Genomic DNA, 22,589 nt, shown 5'->3' on the forward strand with positions numbered 1-22,589 from the left:
CAACCTGACAAAATCATCAGAACCAACTAACATCAAATATTATGCAAAATACTACTAGGTTAGTCTTTCAGAGACAGACTTTTAAAAAGCCAGTTCATTTTGCATCTTATTTGATTTACACACAATTTTAAAGGGATATTTCACTCAAAAAAAAAAAGACTCTGTCAACATCTTTTAGCTTCATATCAGTCCAAACTTATATAATTTTCTTTTTTATTGGAACACAATTACCATTCAAATATTTGGGGTTGTTACGATTTATTTATGTTTATGAAAAAAGTCCCTTTTATTTGATCAAAAATATAGCAAAAACAGTAATAATGTGAAATAGTATTACAATTTAAAATAACTGTTTTCTATTTGAGTATATTTTAAAATGTAATTTATTACATGATGACAAAGCTGAATTTTTAGCAGCCGTTACTCCAGGCTTCAGTGTCACATAATCCTTAAGAAATTACTTCATTTGGTGCTCGAAATCACAAACTGCCCACTTAGACAAGAAGAGGACGTCTAAACATTTGTTGGCTATTGTTTGGCTTATGTGACATTAGGGACCTGTAAATCTGAAATCGATGCCTACTAAAACAGGATTGCGTGCCATAAAGTAGCTGATTCAAAATAGAATGAATTGTCTTCCTCAGACCGAAGGAAACACAATTTTTTTACAGTATAAATGTATAGAGTATAAATTATACAGTATAATTGTTAGGAATATATTGTGGTAGACATTTTGTCTTAAAATGAATTTATAAATATTCATCTTCAGGATGCTTTGAGGCTCTGAGAGCAGGTGGTTTAGATAGTTAGGTCTTAGAGTAGCAGACAGCTGGTGAATCATCTTATCTATAACAGATTAGCTGTAAGGCTAAGATGCATGCTGATGCTAAGGGTGAGCCACTTATGAAAACTAGTAGTCCAACAACAAAACCAAGCAGACAGGAATGGTGAGGTTGGGAAAATGCTTTCTCTGTGGGAAAGTCAGAGAATGAAAAAATGACATATAGAACACACGGCTGGAATAGCAGCACAGATGCTTTTCTGTTTCCAGTGCAAGAGAAATACTTCACCATTACCAGAAAACTCTGTACAGTAAGGTTGTGTGTAACACAAAGCACAGTACTGTAAGCACTGAGATCTGTAATTCAAAGCATCTGTTGTGTCTTGTGTCAATGATGCAACCTGTCCTTTACATCAGCTATTTTAAAACACAACATTAAACTGTCCCGGCGCTTCATACCAAACCTCAACCTTCAGCATGGCTCATTTTGTTTCTGGATAAACTACAAATATTGTGATCTGGGTCAGTGTGTCTGTGCAAGTCCTAATAACAAAGAAAAAATTATCCAAGAGGGTATAATCCATTCCTTGCTGTATTTTGCATCAAACATCTCAAAAACTGCCTAAAATGTTCTTGGATCAGTTTTGCTTTCTAGTGATGTTGTGAATTGAATACATGACATTCTCAAAAAAAAATTCAGCATTGAGGACACAGATTCTTCAACCTAATGAATTTACACACAATTTTAAACGGACAGTTCACCCAAAAATGATAATTAATTTACTCACACTTATGTAATTTCAAAGCTGTATGACTTTATTTCTTTGTGGAACATAACATATGATACAATACCTTTAAAAAGTTAGGGGTCTTTATTTTGAAAGAAGTCATTTATTCTCACCAAAGCTGCATTTATTTGATCAAAAATAAAGTAAAACTAATAATGTTGTAAAATACTAGATTTTTTATTTCTAATTATTTATAATAATTATAGATTTATTATAATTTCTTCTTAGAATTTATATTAGAAAATACATTATTAATGTCACTTTTATCAATTTAATGCATCCTTGCTTAGTATTAATTGTAGCATGGCAACAATATTTTATGAGTGGAATAAAAGCAGACAGCAGGTATCCACAGTGCAATCTGAATGTGTGGATTTTAACTTCATGACTGAACATTCCATTATATGGTACTCTGACCAATGGAGCACACAGCAAGTTATACAAACGAGAAAATCTGTCAGATTAGATTCTCACAAACTTTTCAATTAATCAGAAAGACACTACACCAATAGAGGGTGTATGTCACTGCTTAGAACACTAATAATATAGCAGAGAAAATATGAATACATTCTTAAGTCTTAATGTGCATTAATGGATCTTTTCTTGCTTGCTTGCATTCAAGTAAATGCAAAATAAATGCATGTGTATTACAGACCTATTGCAGCAAATGTGTTTCTAAGCACCAATGCAGCAAACACTGTGGTATATATGGTATATTAGATCCATACCATATAAAAAAAAGCAAGGCAAGCATTAAGTGAGACTAAAAGCTTAATATTCCTCTTGCATTTAAGGACAATAAAACCACAGTAGTTCATTGCCACTAAGTACTATTAAAGAGGAGATCACTGAATGTGATTCTGCCATTGATCTGATTTTAGCTTTTAAATATGTCTGGATTGAAGAGTGCATTACAGAGTTGTCTGTGTGTGATCACTTTAAACTTAATATTCCTGATCTGTTTAGTAAAATCAGTTATTGGATTGCTCAACAAGGATGTAATGTTTTTTTATAGTGGTAAAAGCTCAGCATTGGTATCCAGAGGGTGTCTGGTTCGAATTCCTTAAGAACTGAACACTTAACCCCAGTTTGCACCAGTGGTACTGTCACTTAGTAAGACAGTAATAATGTCTTCTGAATTAATACTCACTGGAACGTATTTCTACATAACAGAAAACCACATGCTGTTTTTTTCCATTGGGCTTATTATTTTCATCTAAATAATCATAAGCACATAATTTATGCCTGAATTCTTCTAGCATCTTCAATTATATAATAAAGAAAATGAAATGCTTTTAGCCTCTCTAAAGTAAATAGACAACATAATACATTATTCAATAATAGTCAGTAGAAACACTGAATGGCACTATGGCAGATGTTCTCAACCTCAGGGTCACCAGAGATGGAGATGGGGTCATGGAGGATTTCTATAAATTCTATCTCAGTTATGGCAGAAATTTTAATTAGGGATGCATTGCAGCTGATACTGATAAGCTGATAATTATTTTCATATTATGACTGATAACTAATTAATGGGTGATATTGTATTGATATAAAAATAGGAAAAGTTAAATAAAAATACATAATGAAATACAAAATAAATAAGTAATAATACTTAAAAAAATAATAGAATTTAATAATTCTTAGAAATATTGTGCATCCCTAGACCAAACAGTAAAATTTACATAAGATCAACAACAGTTTTTCATTTAATTCACAAAATCCATCAAAGAAGTACACGAACCCGAACCCTGTTTAAAGTGAAGTGAAATGCTTTTGTCGTGGCTCTTTTGATGGTATAAGTAGGATACAGGTAAACTTTAGGAATCTGTTTTTGAGCCAGCTCTTGTCCAAACCACAAAAAAACAGAGCTTGCATGTATTTTATCTCACCCACTGATAAGCATTGCGAGGATGACTGAAATACTAATACAACCCACACACATCCTGGCTATTGATGCAGTGGTAGCTCTGGTAACATTTGCTAAACACTTGTGTATAATTCATGGATTGTCCACAATTTAGCTAGCGATAAGAGCTATCACGCTTGTCCAGTCAGCTCGTCCTTAAGGTTAACAACATTTTACATCACAAGAGGCATTTTAAATATAGTATGTTGGGGAAGGCGGACAAGCCCATACAGGACTGAGATTAATAGGGTCGTCAACAGGCCAAACAATCAGCCCCTAGCCAAGAAACAGAGCAACAGAGAGAGAATGTGTGCGGTAAACAACTCCAGTACGCTAGTAAGATGCTATTGAAAAATGCTACCCAAATTGTTACAGTTTTTTATTCTGTCGGTGATGTAGAATTATATTTTCTCCTCCTCTCAATTCATAGTACTTTTTTTTTTTAATTCAGCAAAATAATTTTGTTCTGTACGACCATTCTGTCTGACCTTTAAAATTAAAGGCTGTTTAGTGTTGTTCTATCTTTAAGATACTCCCACTGAATTTCTATGATTTTTTCCAGTCTTTTGGATAAGCGCTTTTTTATGCAAATCAGTTTGCAAATGAATCATTCACCATTTAGCAAACTGGTTTGACTGATTCATTGGAGAAAAAAAAAATGATGCTCATAGGTATAAATGATTTTTTTTTTTTTTTAAGAAATAGTCAAATAGACAAGACAGACTGGGATGAAAATTTATAAAAATCAGCAAAACAACAACAACTCTGGCCATCGTTGGCGATCATGCCACGCTCACTCGCTGACCGAGAATCACACTGTTGCTGGTGGAGGTGTATCTATGGTAAACGCTACACTTGCTCTCAAATGCGCCCCATCTGTTTGCTACTTCTGCCCCCGGAGAAGACAGGTCTAGAAGCTTCTACTTGAATGCCATAATGCTTTTCTCTTACCAATCTTGATCTCAACTGTCTCTACTGGACCCCGTTGCCATTTACACATTAGGATTTCTTCAGTGGTCTATGTGCCAATGTGCTACATGTGCACATAAAATATTTAGAGGCCTGGAGTTAGTATCCATTAGTGTAAAGTGTACCTGTCCCTTTGTATCACCATATATAGCAGCACAGCTAATGGAAAGCACAAAATGACAAGAAAGTATAACTGATGTTAGCAAGTCTATGGTACTTTGTTAACAATAACAATGATTATTATTGTTATTATTATTATTGTTGCTGTTGTTGTTTTTGGAAACTTGCAATTATCATGATTCCTAAAAACATGAACACAGTATTAAGACAATAAATAAACAAACAAATACAACAATAAATAATAATAACAAAAATTAATTTTTATAGTATATAATAATAATAATAATAATAATAATAATAATAATAATAATAATAATAATTCTAGTTGAAAATTTCCAAATTATAGTAATTACCTACATCCATCCTACAATGGATGGATGGATGGATAGAAAAATAAATAAATAAATAAGCAACAATTGTTGCTGTTGTTGTTGTTGTTGTTAGATGATGGACTGTTTAATTATTATTGGAAGAAAATTAATAATAATAATAATAATAATAATTGTTAAATCAATCTCATCAATTACTCCTTACATATTCCACAATAAACAATTAATAAAAGCATTACAAGTCCATATATGCCCAAGGCCATCTAGTTGACATGCATTGGTCACAACCCACAATACATCAGTGGCCAAGCATGGGAAAGCACAGAGGGCATGTGTCATCTCTTGTCTGTCTGTGTACAGATCAAACAGATGTTTAGAGCCCTTTACAACAGTCAGCAGCTTTGACCAGATGTGCAGCACTCTCTTGAGCAGTCAGGAATATTTGTATAACTGGTATAATATATAACCGGTGAGAATAAATGGCTAGTGCCTTCCAGAATGATACATGAATAATCACTTAAACACTCTAACCACCTCTCTCAACCCCACAAATTAATCAGTTTGTGCTAGCATGTGACCAGCCTCAGGACCCAAGCCACAGGGACTCAAACTCACTCCAATCTGTCACATTTGGACAATGTGACCAGGAGGTGTGGCTGAAACACATGATGATATGATGATGGTCACATGATGGTTGTCGTTAATAGTTTCCCAGCTCTATAGACTGATGTCATAGTACTTGCCAAAACAAATCAATACATTTTAATGCACTGTCTGTCTGGCCATTTCATCTAAAATACCATGAAGCATAAAGCCATATGCTTGTCTATTTTCAGTTAGAGATTTCAAGGATATTTCCAGAGAAATAAAAGGAATATCACTTCTTATGCACTCCTGCTTTCTGTCAAGTTGTATCAGCAAAATGTATACTATTTTATCTCTACTTCTCAATTTCTTTAGCTAGCCATTATAATATAGATGTATACTCACTGTTTAGTCCCTCATATATTGAAACATATATAAAACATGTAATGTATATTGTTTTAATGACCAGAAATAAGTTTTACCTGTATGATTAGACAGGAGGAACCCTTTCTTGATCCGATTCAGGAGTCATTTAATGTATAAGATACAGTCTCTCAGGGTGTTCACAAGCTCCCAGTGGTCCAGACCCGCAGCAAGCACTTTTATCATTAACCTCACATTAAAACACATGTTTGCTTCTCTTTAGTGGGTCACTCTAATTAACCCACTTACCAAATGAGTCATATAGACGCTCTGCTAGGCTTCACTTCTCTGCAGTTTAATGTCTACACACACTAATACACATATACACAAATGTGTGTAAGTTCTACAGCCATAGAGCCTGATCACATTGTGTATTTTATGTATACTGTATATCAGAACTCTAACAGACTCTGATGGAAGAGGGGAAGATGGGAAATGAACAGAATGTGACCATTTTATTAGTTTCTTTATGAATTCCAGACATTCACTTGTGTTATCAAGTACAGTAACTCAACCTTTTACAGTGTTTAAAAGCAACACCCAACTGTACTTCTATCAACTTCACTTATATGAACTTGGAAGGTATATATGAGTGTGTGTTGGACCAGAAGGTAACAGTGTAACTGTGTAACAGTGTAACTGAAGCACAAAGTACATACTGATGTTTTTCAGATACAAACAAGATTCAGACAAGGATCAATGTTAAACTCATCTCAGCCAGGGATCCTGTGTTCAAGCTAATTGAAAAATGGAGCCATAGGTTTGTAATTGACAGCACACTGCAGAGGAATAATTCACTCTTGCCCCCACTATGAACCCAGAGGAAGAACAGATGAAAGGTACTGTAGGTTGAAAGAGTAAATTTTTCGATTCACTAATAGATAGATTCTATCTATCTATCTATCTATCTATCTATCTATCTATCTATCTATCTATCTATCTATCTATCTATCTATCTATCTATCTATCTATCTATCTATCTATCTATCTATCTATCTATCAAAAATATATAGCTTACACACTGAATATAACACACATTTTTGTTACCAGTGTATTATTAAAAAGACTCAAAGTTGTGTACCATGATAATTTTCCCCTTTTAAATTTATAATGTTACATAAAAAATAATAATAACAAATTAGAATTTAGAATTGATGCCTTCAAGGATAAATCAATCAATTATTCACTTGTTATTACCTTGTCTTAAAGGGGTCATATGACATTGCTTAAAAAGAAACGTAATGAAATGTGTTTATGTGGTTTCAAAAAACACATTATCTTCCACATACTGTACATTATTGTTGCTCCTCTATGGGCCACCTTTCTAAAACGTGTTGATTTTTACAAAGATCATCGTTCTGAAAAGCGAGGTGTGCTCTGATTGGCCAGCTATCCAGTGCATTGTGATTGGCCGAATACCTCAAGTGTTTGATGGAAATGCTACGCCCCTTGCCATACTGTGATGCTGTGTATTGCATGACGGCGGCAGCAACAATACTACAGTGAGAATTTAAAGTTACGCCTTCTTTCTTTGCGTAAACATTTGGGCGGTGTTATAAATCTTCCCACATCATGACCTAGACATGTGGGGGTGTGTTTAAACGAGGCGATTTAGGAGGGCGTGGACAAGACTTTACTTTTATAAAGAATATCTCTTTAGGTTTGAGACTTTAGTCTTTGCAACTTTAGGGATCTTATCTATTCATGAACAGCTTTTAACACTCCAAAGAGAAAGGAAAACTTGAAATTGCATCATATGACCCCTTTAAGTTTTGATACAATTAATAGTTTAGCATTAACTCCTCATTCTAAGAAGCATATTGAAGTTTCATGACCTTGAGCACAAAGCTTGTAAATTCAAACTGTAAATTGACAACTGTGACACTTTTTTCAAATCATATCTATTTTCTAGCATAAATTAAAATATATTAACTTGGATTGAAATGGAAAAATAGCAATTCAACACTATATAATAACATATTTGTCTGTCAGATTTTTAAATCCTACAAATAAATTACTTTAAAAATATCCTTATCAAAAGGCATGAGTTTCATAGAATGATGCTTAAAGTAATCAGAACAGATAGATGACTCCCTGTTTGTTGAGTTTGAGCTCTGTCAAGTTAATTCTTTAATCAGTCAAGTTGACTACATTCCCACCACAAATCTGGTCATTTTTTTCTGTTTGTTCACACTTTGTGCACTTTAATGGTGTTTTCATAAACATAAAGATGCTCCCTAATACCTCAGCATAAACACTTCCTGTATAAACATAAAATGAGCTGTTGGCTGTTGCATAAGGTTTCATCTCCACATCACTGGCTTCAGTCAGGTAACGTCACAAATGGTGATGATAGAGCCTTGACTGAATTGAGTGGAGCTCGCTCAGCCCCATCCCTTTCAATTCCCATGCAATCAGTGATATAGCTCTTCAGCTTTTATCTCTCTGCAAAAAATGGGTGTTACATAATCTGTCTGTTTCTTCCACCTGCCAGTGACTTTCAGTAAGCCGAGCGTATGGCTGAAATCTACCATTGCACAGCAGTGTTTAACACAGACTGCCGCAGAATGTTCTCATGTGTCCATACGTTGAGATAACAGACATGCGACTTACAGAATGTGAGAATGGTAAGTGCATCTGCACCAGGCCGTTATATAAAACATCAGATGTCCAATTTAAGACTCTGGAAAAACATTTCTGAAGACAAAGGCAAACATTACACAAGCAGAACATGCACCTTAAAGAGAAGAAAGAAAAGAAAATATATGAAGGGACTTTAGGTTATCGGTTATACACCATCAAGACATCTGATTCCAAAAGTCAGAGCTCTTGAATATGTGAACATTGTATAAAAATTATATCAAACTCCCAGTCATGCTGATGGTCAGCAGTCTAGCTCAAGAGTATACCAATTTATAGCTCATAAATGTTCCAGCAGTTGTTAATGAATATAAATATGTTAATATGGCAAGTTACAACATTTAAACTGTAAACAGCTAAAGTCTTGGTTTGTTTAGAACACATACTGCTCTGTATTTTTGCATAACTTTAAGCTTCTTTGTCAGTCACATATTACCTTAAGTAAAGCAACTCTTCCAAAAGACAGCTGCACAAATATAATAGGAGACGTGCACAGTCTCTACCATTATTATGTAGACTTTTATACTGTTGTAGTATCCCATTATTCTCATTATACTATTGAGCTCTCTATGGAACTCACCCTTACTGTATAACACAAGGAAGGGCAATTTCTACTCTCAGACTAACATTAATAAAGTGGCTTAACCCTCCGTTTCACAATGAAACCACTACGAACTCTCTCAACCTCTCAATCTTCATTCACATGCTTTATCATCCAGAGACTCAAAGGATTGTTGGGTCCTGGCAGTCCCCATTAACAGCATTTCCCTTTGTGATTTTAATGTTACACAGCACTTGATCCGGCTGTCGCTTCAACCAACCTCTCTGCTTGTCTTCAGCTCACACAGGTCAGTAAATTCATCTTGATAAGATGAGATACAGAGTGAAACAGCTGAGACATTCCTGTGCAAGATACAAGACCACTTGATTACCCACAAGAAGCTGGGCAAGTATATATCCAAGAGTGTTAAAATCTCTATCTATCTTTGGGCCCCTCAAAATCCCCTAGGGAAGAAAAAATAGGTCAATAGAACAAAATTCTGCTGAGCTTTAAATGTATGGGATACCTGTTCATGCATATGAATATATTTTGAATGGTATACTCCTAAAAATAAAGCTTCCAAAATGGCATAGATGAACCATTTTTAGGTTCCCAAAGAACCTTTCAGTGAACAGTTCTTAAAAAGAACCAGTTTAAAGAACATTTTAATTATCTACAGAACCATGTTCCACTCCAAAGAACCTTCCGTCCAATTTAAAAGTTCCACAGATGTTAAAGGAACAGTATTGCATACTACAGTGCTTAGGTAAACTAATATGGTTCTGGATCTGGAATCTTGACTTAAAGTTAAATATATGCAAATGAGATAGAGTGTTGACAATCAGGAACCAGTTTATTCAGGTAACTACTATAAAAACCTTAAGATGTTGCTTTCAGCCTTTAGTGTTGTCTACGTCTAAAAAAGTGGGTCAGATGAGTCCAGGATATTAAATGTGATGATCATGACCCTGTACACATGTCCACCCACCTGCATTATTCAGCCACAGAAGAAAGCAGCTTCCTATTTAAACTGACCACAGGCGCTCTCTGGTAATGTTTGCCCCTTAATTATCTCATCCATTACAACATATCATTGTCAAAACAATAAATGGTCACTCAAAAGAATGGGTTGTGTTCATAAGGAACTTCATTATACAGTAAAAACTTAATTTTCAAATATCCCATGGAGGAAGATGACAAATGGCATCATCATACGTGATACCAGCAGTTAATCATAAGTAATTCTGGAGTCTAAAACAGCATATTCTCTTGGCGTCACTGAGAGTCACAGACGGCGTTGACTATTATCCCTCTATTCATTAATGTGCCATGCTGGCAAATGGAGCTGCCGAAAAAAGCCAGGTGCTCTCATGAGGTTTGGTTTAAATTGCCGACTCTTAATAAATCAATGTTCCTGCTTCCTCTGAGCTCCTGGGAAGAAATGGCCCACAGTCACGGCATGTACTCAAGTGAGGAGAGTTAAAAGTAAATGTAAGGAAAAGATGGCAGAAAATTCCTTCACAACTTCTAATCCAGCCAGCTTTATGGTTTTCAACTGAGCAGTGCTCCTACAAGAGTAATGACAGCCAACTGTATTGGCCCTATGCCTTTACAAGACTTGATTCATAAGGACAGATCTGGCAACAGTGGATGCCTCCAATAGTAAATTCTTCTTCTCCCTCTGCTTAAGTAAAAATGACCAAAATGTAAATCCCATTTTCTATGTCATTTTCTAAACAGTTGCTGTCCTCTTTGGATTAATCAAGGAAACGCTATATTGCTGCTGTTCCAGAAGCACCACCTGCTGTCAGAGAGTGAATTTTTGTTCTCATTTATCCCTTATACTGTATATTGTTCAGATATTTTATATTTAGTATAGTTTCACAAAGTTAAAGTCAGATCATTCTGTTTTTGCTTCACATTTTAATATTATATATGCAGCATCTTTGTTTGGATCTGGATTAAAAGGCAGTGGTTTCCTCTCATTTTAAATGGAAGAAGCACATGCTAAGCCCTTTTAGTATTAATTTATTTGATTTGGGATTTTTTTTTTTTTTTAATTCACAAAGAAATGTGCAGTATCCACCTTTTTCTTGTTGTAAAAATGGGCACGGCCATTTGTAAATTTTATGGGTCTGGCTTTCGTTCTCATCTGCGTCCACTCCATCCAGCTATTATTAGCTGAAAAAACAGTTTGTTTTGCTACTTGATATTGAAAGTTGGTGTGTCTTATCATATTATTTGAATGTATTATCTAAATTATGATCACACTGTTTTGTAGTGCAAACAGTTTTACCGTTTACTGCATGTTGTTATTCTCCTGGTTATTTACCTATAGCAGCTAATGAACCGGAAGTCTCACCCATAGGCTTACTTCCGCATTGAAGAAAAAGGTGGATATTGTTTGAAAAATAGCATATCATGAAAAGGTTCTCTAAACGAGCTATTAACCTAATCATCTGAATCAACTAATTAACTCTAAACACCTGCAAAAGATTCCTGAGGCTTTTAAAAACTCCCAGCTTGGTTCATTACTCAAAACCGCAATCATGGGTAAGACTGCCGACCTGACTGCTGTCCAGAAGGCCATCATTGACACCCTCAAGCGAGAGGGTAAGACACAGAAAGAAATTTCTGAACGAATAGGCTGTTCCCAGAGTGCTGTATCAAGGCACCTCAGTGGGAAGTCTGTGGGAAGGAAAAAGTGTGGCAAAAAAAACGCTGCACAACGAGAAAAGGTGACCGGACCCTGAGGAAGATTGTGGAGAAGGACCGATTCCAGACCTTGGGGGACCTGCGGAAGCAGTGGACTGAGTCTGGAGTAGAAACATCCAGAGCCACCGTGCACAGGTGTGTGCTTTTGAACCAGAAACAGCGGCAGAAGCGCCTGACCTGGGCTACAGAGAAGCAGCACTGGACTGTTGCTCAGTGGTCCAAAGTACTTTTTTTCGGATGAAAGCAAATTTTGCATGTCATTTCGGAAATCAAGGTGCCAGAGTCTGGAGGAAGACTGGGGAGAAGGAAATGCCAAAATGCCTGAAGTCCAGTGTCAAGTACCCACAGTCAGTGATGGTCTGGGGTGCCATGTCAGCTGCTGGTGTTGGTCCACTGTGTTTTATCAAGGGCAGGGTCAATGCAGCTAGCTATCAGGAGATTTTGGAGCACTTCATGCTTCCATCTGCTGAAAAAGCTTTATGGAGATGAAGATTTCGTTTTTCAGCACGACCTGGCACCTGCTCACAGTGCCAAAACCACTGGTAAATGGTTTACTGACCATGGTATTACTGTGCTCAATTGGCCTGCCAACTCTCCTGACCTGAACCCCATAGAGAATCTGTGGGATATTGTGAAGAGAAAGTCTGGATGAGCTTAAGGCCGCTATCGAAGCATCCTGGGCCTCCATAACACCTCAGCAGTGCCACAGGCTGATTGCCTCCATGCCACGCCGCATTGAAGCAGTCATTTCTGCAAAAGGATTCCCGACCAAGTATTGAGTGCATAACTGAACATAATTATTTGAAGGTTGACTTTTTTTTGTATTAAAAACACTTTTTTCTTTTATTGGTCGGATGAAATATGCTAATTTTTTGAGATAGGAATTTTGGGTTTTCATGAGCTGTATGCCAAAATCATCAGTATTAAAACAATAAAAGACCTGAAATATGTCAGTTGGTGTGCAATGAATCTAAAATATATAAAAGTTTAATTTTTATCATTACATTATGGAAAATAATGAACTTTTTCACAATATGCTAATTTTTTGAGAAGGACCTGTATAATTTATTCTAAATCTCATTTTATAAAAAAAAAAAAAATTTGTGATAAAATTGTATTGTAAAATCAGTATCGTGAATCGTATAACATCGTGAGGTGAGTGTATCATTACATCCCTGTTTATAATTCTATAATGCACTATGCAAATTTCAACAAGTGAGGCTCTGCGATCACTAAATCAACTTTTCTTGGCTGTATAGAGATTTCTATTAGGCAGCATGGTGCCTGGCTAATTAGCCTGTGCTCATTAAGTAGCCTCCTGACAGAGAGTACTAATGTTATAATCATAATGAGTCCTGTGCATGTTAATAACATGACTTCATCTGTGACTTTAATTTCATACATAATTAAGCAAACCACCAGGAAGGCAGACAAACATGTTAGTCTTCATAATCCACCCTGATGGGTAAAAAAAATTACATGACCTTTAATTGCAGCTTCTAAAACAGCAAATGTAGTGTGCTGGAGTGGCAAAGTGATTTAAGATCTGGAAATGTTAATACTGAAAATCATTAGTAATGCAAAATCTTACATAGAGAGGATATATATATATATATATATATATATATATATATATATATATATATATATATATATATATATATATACTCTCTATGTAAGATTTTGCATTTCTAATGATTTTCAGTATAAAAATTTTAATTTATTATAATATTTTTATTTTAATTTGTAAATCATATTATAACAATTCAATTTATAATAATTCATAAAAAATATATCAAATATAATGAAAATCCATTTGCTTACAATAAATAAATGTGTAAAATAGTGGTTGGGTTAAATTTACAAGTTCCCTTGTAAAATAAAATTAATTATAAAAAATAAACAAATATACAAATAGCTTGAAATCTGATGTTTTTACTACATACAACACGTTTTCTGACAATACAGCACTTTAAATGTCCCTCTGATCTAAAGAGAAAATATCTTCTTATTGTAGCTTCATACAGATCCACCCCGTGCGTGTGTGTTGACATGTGATAGAGCTGTGGCTTTGCATGAGTGAGCACAGTTAGAGTGTTTGGCTGTGGTGTTACTGTTATCTACTTTCCTATTTTTCTTGCACCTGCATAAAGCAGGCAGTACATCATCAGAACATGTGGAGAGTCACTTGGGAATATTTTGTCACAAAGTGTGACATTTTGTTTCCTTTCTCATTATCAGAATATATAGCACAGATCTATGGGGAACTGGAAGTCACAGGGTCATGCATTTTGTCCCATCAGTTTCCATCCTGTAGGTTTAGTTGTGTAGATTCCCAACCACAGTATGTCACATGCTCCGTTTGTGAGTGGCTCAGACAAGTACTGCTTTTGTTGGACTGACACACACACATACACATACACATACACATACACACAATGCCTGAAGAGCAGTGAGAAGATAGCAGCTTTCTTCATTGGCATTCTTAACAGTCTATTGTCTATTTTGTTTCTCCATTCTGTTCAAATAGCTCCACTGGTGGACAGACAAAACCTTTCAGCTACAGTACTAACAGGCCTCGACGTTTTCTACTGTAACATGCCCTACAAATTCCAATATTTAATATAAATATCCAAAATACCCATTCCAATCCATCTCTCTGTGCCATCCTGGCCTGGTTCTTACCACCTGGGGCTTTATGGGATCAGACAGGGGTGAGGTCACATGACCAGAACTTTTGGCAGCTTGAACTCCGCTGAACTCTCCTGTTGGATTAATCTCCTTTAGAGCATTCAATGTTTCTAGTGATGGTGGCATAGGATAAAAAGAAAAAGGGAACGAGGACAAGTGAAGGTTAGAATGTAGTCTGGACATCCACGAAAAGCCAAATGCCTATTAAATACTAAAACTAGCACTTTTAATCTAATAGATAATTTCATTTCAGCAAAAAATCATTATAATTAATTCCAGGCTATTTGTTTATTAATGAAACTTTCAAGATTAGAAATCCAAAGTCAGGTATAAAAATGCTAACCTCAATCTTTCCTTTCACACTGATCTGGGACTAGTCTGTCCATCCTTTACCTAAAACTGCCATCAGACAGACTGTTAAACTGATCTCAGGTCAGCAAAGGAACAAGTGCCATCTGAATTTCAATTCCCAGCAGGCAGAGACACCTGGATGAAAGCAGCTGAGCCCTTGTAAATGCTTCCATCGATCTGTGGGTACACTGCATAAACTCAACGACCCTTTCATATAAAGACAGTCTGACTCAGCAAAGAATGTCTGTTGAATAACTCAAACCAAACATCAATATATTTCTGTACATCTTCTGTGCAAGCATGCAGGGATGTCTTGAGAAGAGCTGGCAGATACACAGATCTTTGAATTCATGATGACAGATAATTTATGATTTACATTTATAGATATGAATTTACTAAACAAGGTAACATTCCCAAAGATTAATAGAAATAAAGTGGAAAAAAACACAATCTGTGTCAAATATTTAACTTTTACATCCAGTGCATGTCATGCTCCATTTCAAACAAATCCTTTCTTTCTTACTCCAGTCCCCCTATATTGAAGCTAAATTTAATGCCCAAAATCCTCTTTCAAATAAATACTTGCCCATTCAATGGCATTCAGACTTCTCTATTGCTATCGAGTGGAGGGTCATGGGTTCTTTTAACAAGCACAATTCAATTTCACAGCCATCAAAAGGCCATTATTCCAGTGGCTTTTTCCTCTGACTGTTGCATTAAAAGTGCAGTAAACCCTCAAGAGCTACAGTACTTTATATGGGAGCAGAAGGTACAACAAGTTTTTATCATAAAGGGCATTTGCAGTAGCTTCGAGTCGGCAAGTAGCCTGTCCTTATCCTGATTTACAGGAAACAAGCATCGAGAAAGCTTCGTGAATCTAAGTGAACATTAAAAGAACTTCTACATCTTTGAAATTTCTTCATTATCATTTTAAAATAAATGTTATAGTTTAAGAAAATCATTTAAACCCCTTGAAAAAATACCGATCCTATTGAATAAACAACATTCTCTGCATGTCACAGCATGTTGATCTTTCTAAAGACAACCTAAACAGGTTACACCCAAAAACTCCAAACTCAAGGCCTTTTGCTGCTCTATCTTAAACTTCTCTCTTAAATGTGATTGTCACTTCACTGTAGTCTTTGATTGCAAAGTTTGATTCGACTGTTAAGACATGTCCAAGAAATGTTTCACCCACCAAAATATGAAAAAAACAAGTATATTTAATAAAATACTTTTTATTTTGCTTTTTTTATTTTCCAGACAGAGTGGGTGGGGGAGAGAAAAACTGCTTGTTATGTTGTGTTAAATGCATCACTTTTTGAATCACACTATTTTCTGCTTGAGAGAAGAGAGAAGAGTTTGATATTTTTATATTTTTATGGAAAGCGACATCTCTGTCAAAACATGACCATGTCTTTCTGACCTTTAAGTTTTCTTCGATGGTGAAGGAAATGAAAATCAAGCATTTTTTCTCACACACAGCCATGTTTCCATCCTAAAGCTACAGCTACAGTTATCCCCCCCACCCCAGTTTTATAATTTGCTTTTCTTTACTGAACACAAACCCAGTGACAAATACACTAGGGAAAAAAACGTCAGCATTATTACCTCATGTTTGATCACAGCACCAGTCATTAGATCATTGTACTGGTTCCCTGAGGGACCAGTGTTTGGATGACAGTTTGCTGTCATTTATCAACTGCTCAGAATTGAATGGAAAGTCTAAATAAGTTTGAGAGAAAACATTTAGCTTTTTTTATGGCAAAAATCTTCTAGTCATTTCCTAACACAGCTCTTAACTCTGCAAATACAGGCGCAGGACATGAACTTCAGATGAACTACGCCAAACATGTCAAGTGTGACGATACTGATTATAATTACCCATCATCACCCATATTGATTACCAACAAATCATTTATCCTTTCAGGATCCGGTTCACGGGTCAGCGTCCGCTGTCTACAGGATGAATGGTGAACATGCATACATGTCTGCATGTATATGCGTGCAAACAGTCCTCAGCAGTCTAAATCCTTAACTGCACACAAAAATTTTAATTCTGCTATATGGAAAAAAGAAAGTCATACTGGTTCATAAAGAAATGAGAGGAAGTAATCAAGACACAATGTTAATTTGCATGAACTGTTCCTTTAACAACATAACCCTGATCTGCTGCTGTTAGCTTTATTAAACCAACGTGATTCATCATAAGACACACATACAGTAAATATCCACATATGGTTTGCTCAGATTTGTTGTGGGTGTTACTATCCAGGCACAAACAATGACATAAGCTAAGAACTGATTGTGTTGGTTGTCTTAATGATATAGTTTTATTTCTTGTTGCTTGGTCAGCTAATTCCTAGCACTCACTGTTTTGGTCGATGTGCTCTAAAGTGTTGCATTAGGTTGGATTTACTGATAAAATTTGTGTTGCTTGTGCCATTGAACTCCATTAAATGCCAGTCATGTAAAAATGTTTAAAATCAATGCAATATGTTATTATGTTTGACATAACTGGCAAGGTTACTGCATGCAATTCTTTTCAAATAGTATGTGAAATATTATGCAGCAACATATTTTAAACAACAGTATTCTACACTGCAGTTTTAGGTAAACATATCTTAGCTTTACAAGTCTCTAAATGTTTTCCCTGTATTTTGAATGAAGCACTGCGTTGTGTTATATTCAAAGGTTAAAGGAAATGTCCATACATTTAATGGATAATGTTCTGGCAGAAAATGATCAGTACATTTTCTGTTTTCTACAGACTTTTTTCTTCACAATGTCAATCAATATTCTAATCAATTCATACGTTTAAAAACAGGTAAAGAGAAAAGAAAAATTGGAGCACATTCCAGGTAGTTTGAGCACTGAAATTACACATACAACAGAAATAGCAATTGTAGTACGGTAGTATGCTTTTGTAATTCCAATTAAAGCCACATCAGCCAATTGATGATCGCATATTTTAAACACATTCCGAATAATACTTCTACTCCTAGACATCATGCTACTACAGTTAGTCTACAGTTATGATCATGGTCATAGTTGGAAAAAGAAATAGTTATGTATGAACTTGCTTGGCATGACTTTCCATGTTGTTTCACTGTCTGACCAGCTGAATCATGCTCCTGCTCATGCAGGATGATTTCCAATAAGTCTTTCCTGATGCTGACCACAGACAATGAGATTACCTCTGTACACAGAGCTCAAATGACCTCAAAGCCTCCTGGGACAGGATATGGGCAATCATGCTACTTCCTGTCCAAGGCTGGAAATTATTCAGAACCTGTGATGGCTGCCTTTTGTGCAGTAATAAAGCACTGGATACCTGTTCTGTCATGTTGATAATTGTAAGTAGTGTTTACATATAAAAACAATTATTCGGTATTATGAAATCAAAACATCTGCCGATAAATGTTCATTTGCTATGTTCTGAATAGTACAGTAGTATGTATATAATATACTGCCGCTATAGTAAGATTTTTTGTATAATAGATTACTACATTTTACAAAATTGCAGTATAGAATTTTTTTTCCTACTAACGGAGTTTTCACTTTGTAGGGAGAATCAACCTACAAATGGCTACTTATAGTCGCATAGTATAGGCTGGGGGAAAATTTTAAGTATTTGTATACTGAAAAAAATTACACACCTGACCTTAAATAAGCATATTTGGATTGCAACTGATAATTCTGAAATGCTTACTCTGAATTTGATCTAATCTAATCTATTCTCTCTTAAACAGGAAACATTCTTCCAGACTTCAAGGCAGAAAACAATTTCCATATTTCCAACTTACAAATCTGGCTGAACTAAAATGATGAGCTTTGCATATTAAAAGAGGGTTCAGATTTCCATTTCATATTTATGTTCCTACAATGAAAATGCCAATTCAGCAGACAGACTCTGGAAGTGAGTGCTACTACAGGTGGAAGCAAATCATTCCACTGTCACTTCCTTTGTTGTCTGAGCCAGTCAAATCCGCACAGGGACTTATTTCTCATCTCCTCTGACCCATCTCATTCTCCATCCTTCTCTCTTCTTGTCTTCTCTCGCTCCATCTCTCTTCCCCTCTTGTTCTCTCATTTGCCTTTCTCCTCTCACTCTGCCAACCTGCATTACCATGCATTAGATCAAAGAGCAGTGGGGTGGACTGTGCTTTTCACAGGCAATTTTACACACACACACACACACACACACACACACACACACACACACACACACACACACACACACACACACACACACACACACACACACATGTGACTAACACACTCAGTCCGATCTCATGACCTAGCTCTCTAAATGATCGGTGAGGGTGAGATAAACAAACTGCTTGCATTTACTGTATCTTTCATAAATGTTTAAACTTTTCCTCAGGAGAAATTCATTTCAAAGTTTAGAAAGAATGATTTGGATTTTATTGCTTTGCATTTCAAATGAAGCATTGTTCTCAAACCTCAATAATGCAAATATGATTGTGAAGGTTTAATGATAACCTTGCCATAACAAGTGCAGTGCTCAACAATAAAACATTTAATATAAGAGTCACGCCATTTTTTAACTGGTCAAAAAGAACTCTGTAATGTATGACAAGCCATGAATATGATCAACAAATGTTATATTATGTGACACAAGAAGCCCAGGGTTATTAACTAAACTATGTAACTAAACTAAAATAAAATATTTAAAAAAACCTTCAACTTACAGTATTTTAATTCAGCTTGTTGGCAAGGCAACATTTCTCTTCTTCATTTAGTTTATGTCTTAAAATAACTACAACTAAAACTGATATAAACATGAATAATATCTATAAAGACATCTTTAATAAAAATGACAAAAACAATTTTGCTTGTTTATTGTGGAGCCCTATGTGTTACGTGGTTTACCGTAAAACCTGAGCAAACAAAACACAAACATACAAACAGATGCGTGAGAGGTGTTTGAGACATGACACATCCATTACTCTTCACGTGTTTATCGCACACTTTTCATCAGCTTTTCTACAGACTGTCTAGACAGTGCAAGAGATTTTGCTCATCTGTTTGCATGTCAGCCTACAGTGACAGACTACAGACTACAGATTCATATGACCTTCAGTGATGGAGAACTAAATACTCATGCAGTTTTATAGGCTTTTTTACCATTTCAGTTACCAACCAACAAACTGAACATAAATAAACCACTGAAATGTTGTTCCAAATTGTGCCTAACATATTTATTATAACATTTAGTATTGTTTTGGAGTAATTGTTTTCTATTGTAAAATGTCCTTAACCTTACATGCTTGCACGTTTAACCCATAGCTTGACAACATAATTTGATTCAGTTAAAATGTACTCTTGCCTATACTGAGTGCTAAGTGACTTAAAAACAGGTCTAATCTGTGTAGGAATGGCATACAGTAACCTATCGACTTAAAAAATGTCTGTGAAAATGATTGGATTATATAATAAAACAATGTAGAGCAACAATGTTACTTTGTTTCTGGTGGAATTTGATGTATTTTATTTAACCAACGCACAAAACCACATGCATTTCAGCCTTTAAGCTACTTTCAATTAATAAAGTATAAAATCATTTTGAAGTTTTATACTTTTGAATGATTTTTCCCTTTGTAAACAAATCATAAAAGAGGTCAAACTAAATTATTTATCACAAAATAAATAAATATACTTTTAGTCAAAATTAAGCTGGATAAGCTAGATAAGATATCTTAGGAGCACACTTGTTTGTAGTTCATTCCCACAAATTAGAGAAAAACAGGTATTTAATCATTGTTTTTACAGTAACTAACTGGTTATTACTAGGTTATTACTTGACTAAAACATTACAAATTGCCAAAAAATAACGATTTTAAGAGAGGAAATACAAACATTAGGGGTGAAAAAATAGATTTTCAGGTTAATTTCATGTCAGATTTAAGATTATATTTTAGATTTAGATTTTAATTTAGACTGCATGTTAGATTTTCTCTGGAGATTTTATTCTATGCTGGATTTTAATCAAACATATCTAACAGTTCTTAAAACCAAAACATGGCATTTGGGATATCTTGAGGTGCTTCTAATGCTTTAACACACACACACACACACACACACACACACACACACACTTATGGGACGTCTTAAATTGACAAGTGTGTAATACTAAACAATGCACATTTTTTTATCATTCATCCACACCTGCCCTCCGCGCCTTCGAAATACCTTTCAATTCACTGAGGCTAATTTTCCAGTTTTGATATTTCATAACATAAGCTGTGAGCTCAGCCGGTCTCATCATTAAGGCATGAACATTTCGTTTGAGAATTCAGGTCACAGTCAAACGCAACTGAACCGCAGTAATAACTTCATTTCGAAAGCACGAGCTCAGTAACAGTGTCGTTAAATACCGGTTGTGTCTGTATTGCTAGCTCTTTCCATATTCACAGACAGGCTTAAGAGTGATACATCCACGTCCTGAAAATGGACAAATGAATATCCGACGTGTTATTTCTGCTTTAAAGTACAAAAATGTGTATCGGAATCAGTGCAGCCCTTCGAAACAGAGCAAACCAGACCAACAAGTTGGCGAGAGTGATAAGGTCTCTACTCACGTATCGAGTGATGAGGTTCCGAATGGTGCTGAAATCCATTCTGCTCGAGCCGCTCCAGGTGCGCTGTCTTCGGTTTCTCCTCTAGTCTTGTAGAAGGGGTACATAAGACGCTAGCTGATCACTGTAGCAAGTCTCTGTTCCATGACTGTCTTCTACGGCTTCTTCTAGGCTTGATAACTTACAGTCCTACACGACTACCGCGATTACGATATCTACTGAGCACCTACTGAGATGAAGAATGCTAACTTACTATGTAAAGTCCACGCGTTGTCATAGTGACATGCTCCGGTTTCACCTACATACACACGGACTGAGGGGAAAAAGCTCTCGTTTTCCAAGGTTTTGCCTTAATATTTAAAGGGACCGGCCACTTGTTCGTTGTCAAGCGTCCCTGTGGGCTGTTCTCTGGTGTACTGACGTACTCACTCTCCTTCTCGGTGTAGTAGAGCTCTCCCGACTCCTCGTCTGTTTGCACTGGCACGTCACGAGCCCCGTGAGCGCACGCGCACTCTTCTGCTACACCCACCCGCTCACGGGGTTTTTTTTTCGGCCTGCCCTCCGGTCTCTCCCCCATCCTACAGCTGCCAATCAATCTCAGGCAACAAACCGGTATAGGGTGATGACATGGCCTCTCAAGGGTTTCAGGACTAACGTTATGTGGGGCTATTTGACGACTGCAAAAAAAATAATTAAAAAATTAACGAATAAATAAATAATAAAAAAAAATTAAAATAAAAAAGGAAAAATTATTGGGAAATAGTAGAGTAAATAACTAGCAACTACAATAATAACAGAAAAAAAGCAATAATAAATAAGTTTTTTTTATAATTATTATCATACTATTATCTTAATTAACAATAAAAACATGTATCTATTATACATTATAAGATCAATATAATTTCATTATTATTATTATGTAATCAAGCTAACAATGATACATATATTGTATGTTATATTTTTGTATAATAAATAATTGAATAATTATGAATTAATGAATAATTATTGATTTTATTATATAATAATTATTAATCTAAATCATTATGTTGTTAGTATGAATTGATTTAAATATAAAACTATCAAATTAGTTCAATATTTTAAATTATTAACTAAATAAATTTAATTACAAGCCATTTATCACTTTT

General features: G+C 35.4%; 1 protein-coding gene across 1 annotated transcript in view; it reads right to left on the bottom strand.

The window, feature by feature from the left end:
- The window catches only part of LOC109080584 (phospholipid-transporting ATPase IH-like), a 58,318-nt gene extending 36,398 nt beyond the window's left edge, over positions 1-21,920 (bottom strand). The window contains exons 1-2 of the mRNA XM_042761156.1: positions 21,698-21,920; positions 21,448-21,533 (exon numbers count right to left, since the gene is read on the bottom strand). Coding sequence (XP_042617090.1) covers positions 21,448-21,486 — 39 coding nt within the window. The 5' untranslated portion in view covers positions 21,487-21,533; positions 21,698-21,920. The remainder of the gene's footprint in view (positions 1-21,447; positions 21,534-21,697) is intronic.
- Positions 21,921-22,589: the final 669 nt, after the last annotated feature.

This window comes from Cyprinus carpio, chromosome A1 (assembly GCF_018340385.1).
Source record: "Cyprinus carpio isolate SPL01 chromosome A1, ASM1834038v1, whole genome shotgun sequence".
NCBI lineage: Eukaryota > Metazoa > Chordata > Actinopteri > Cypriniformes > Cyprinidae > Cyprinus > Cyprinus carpio.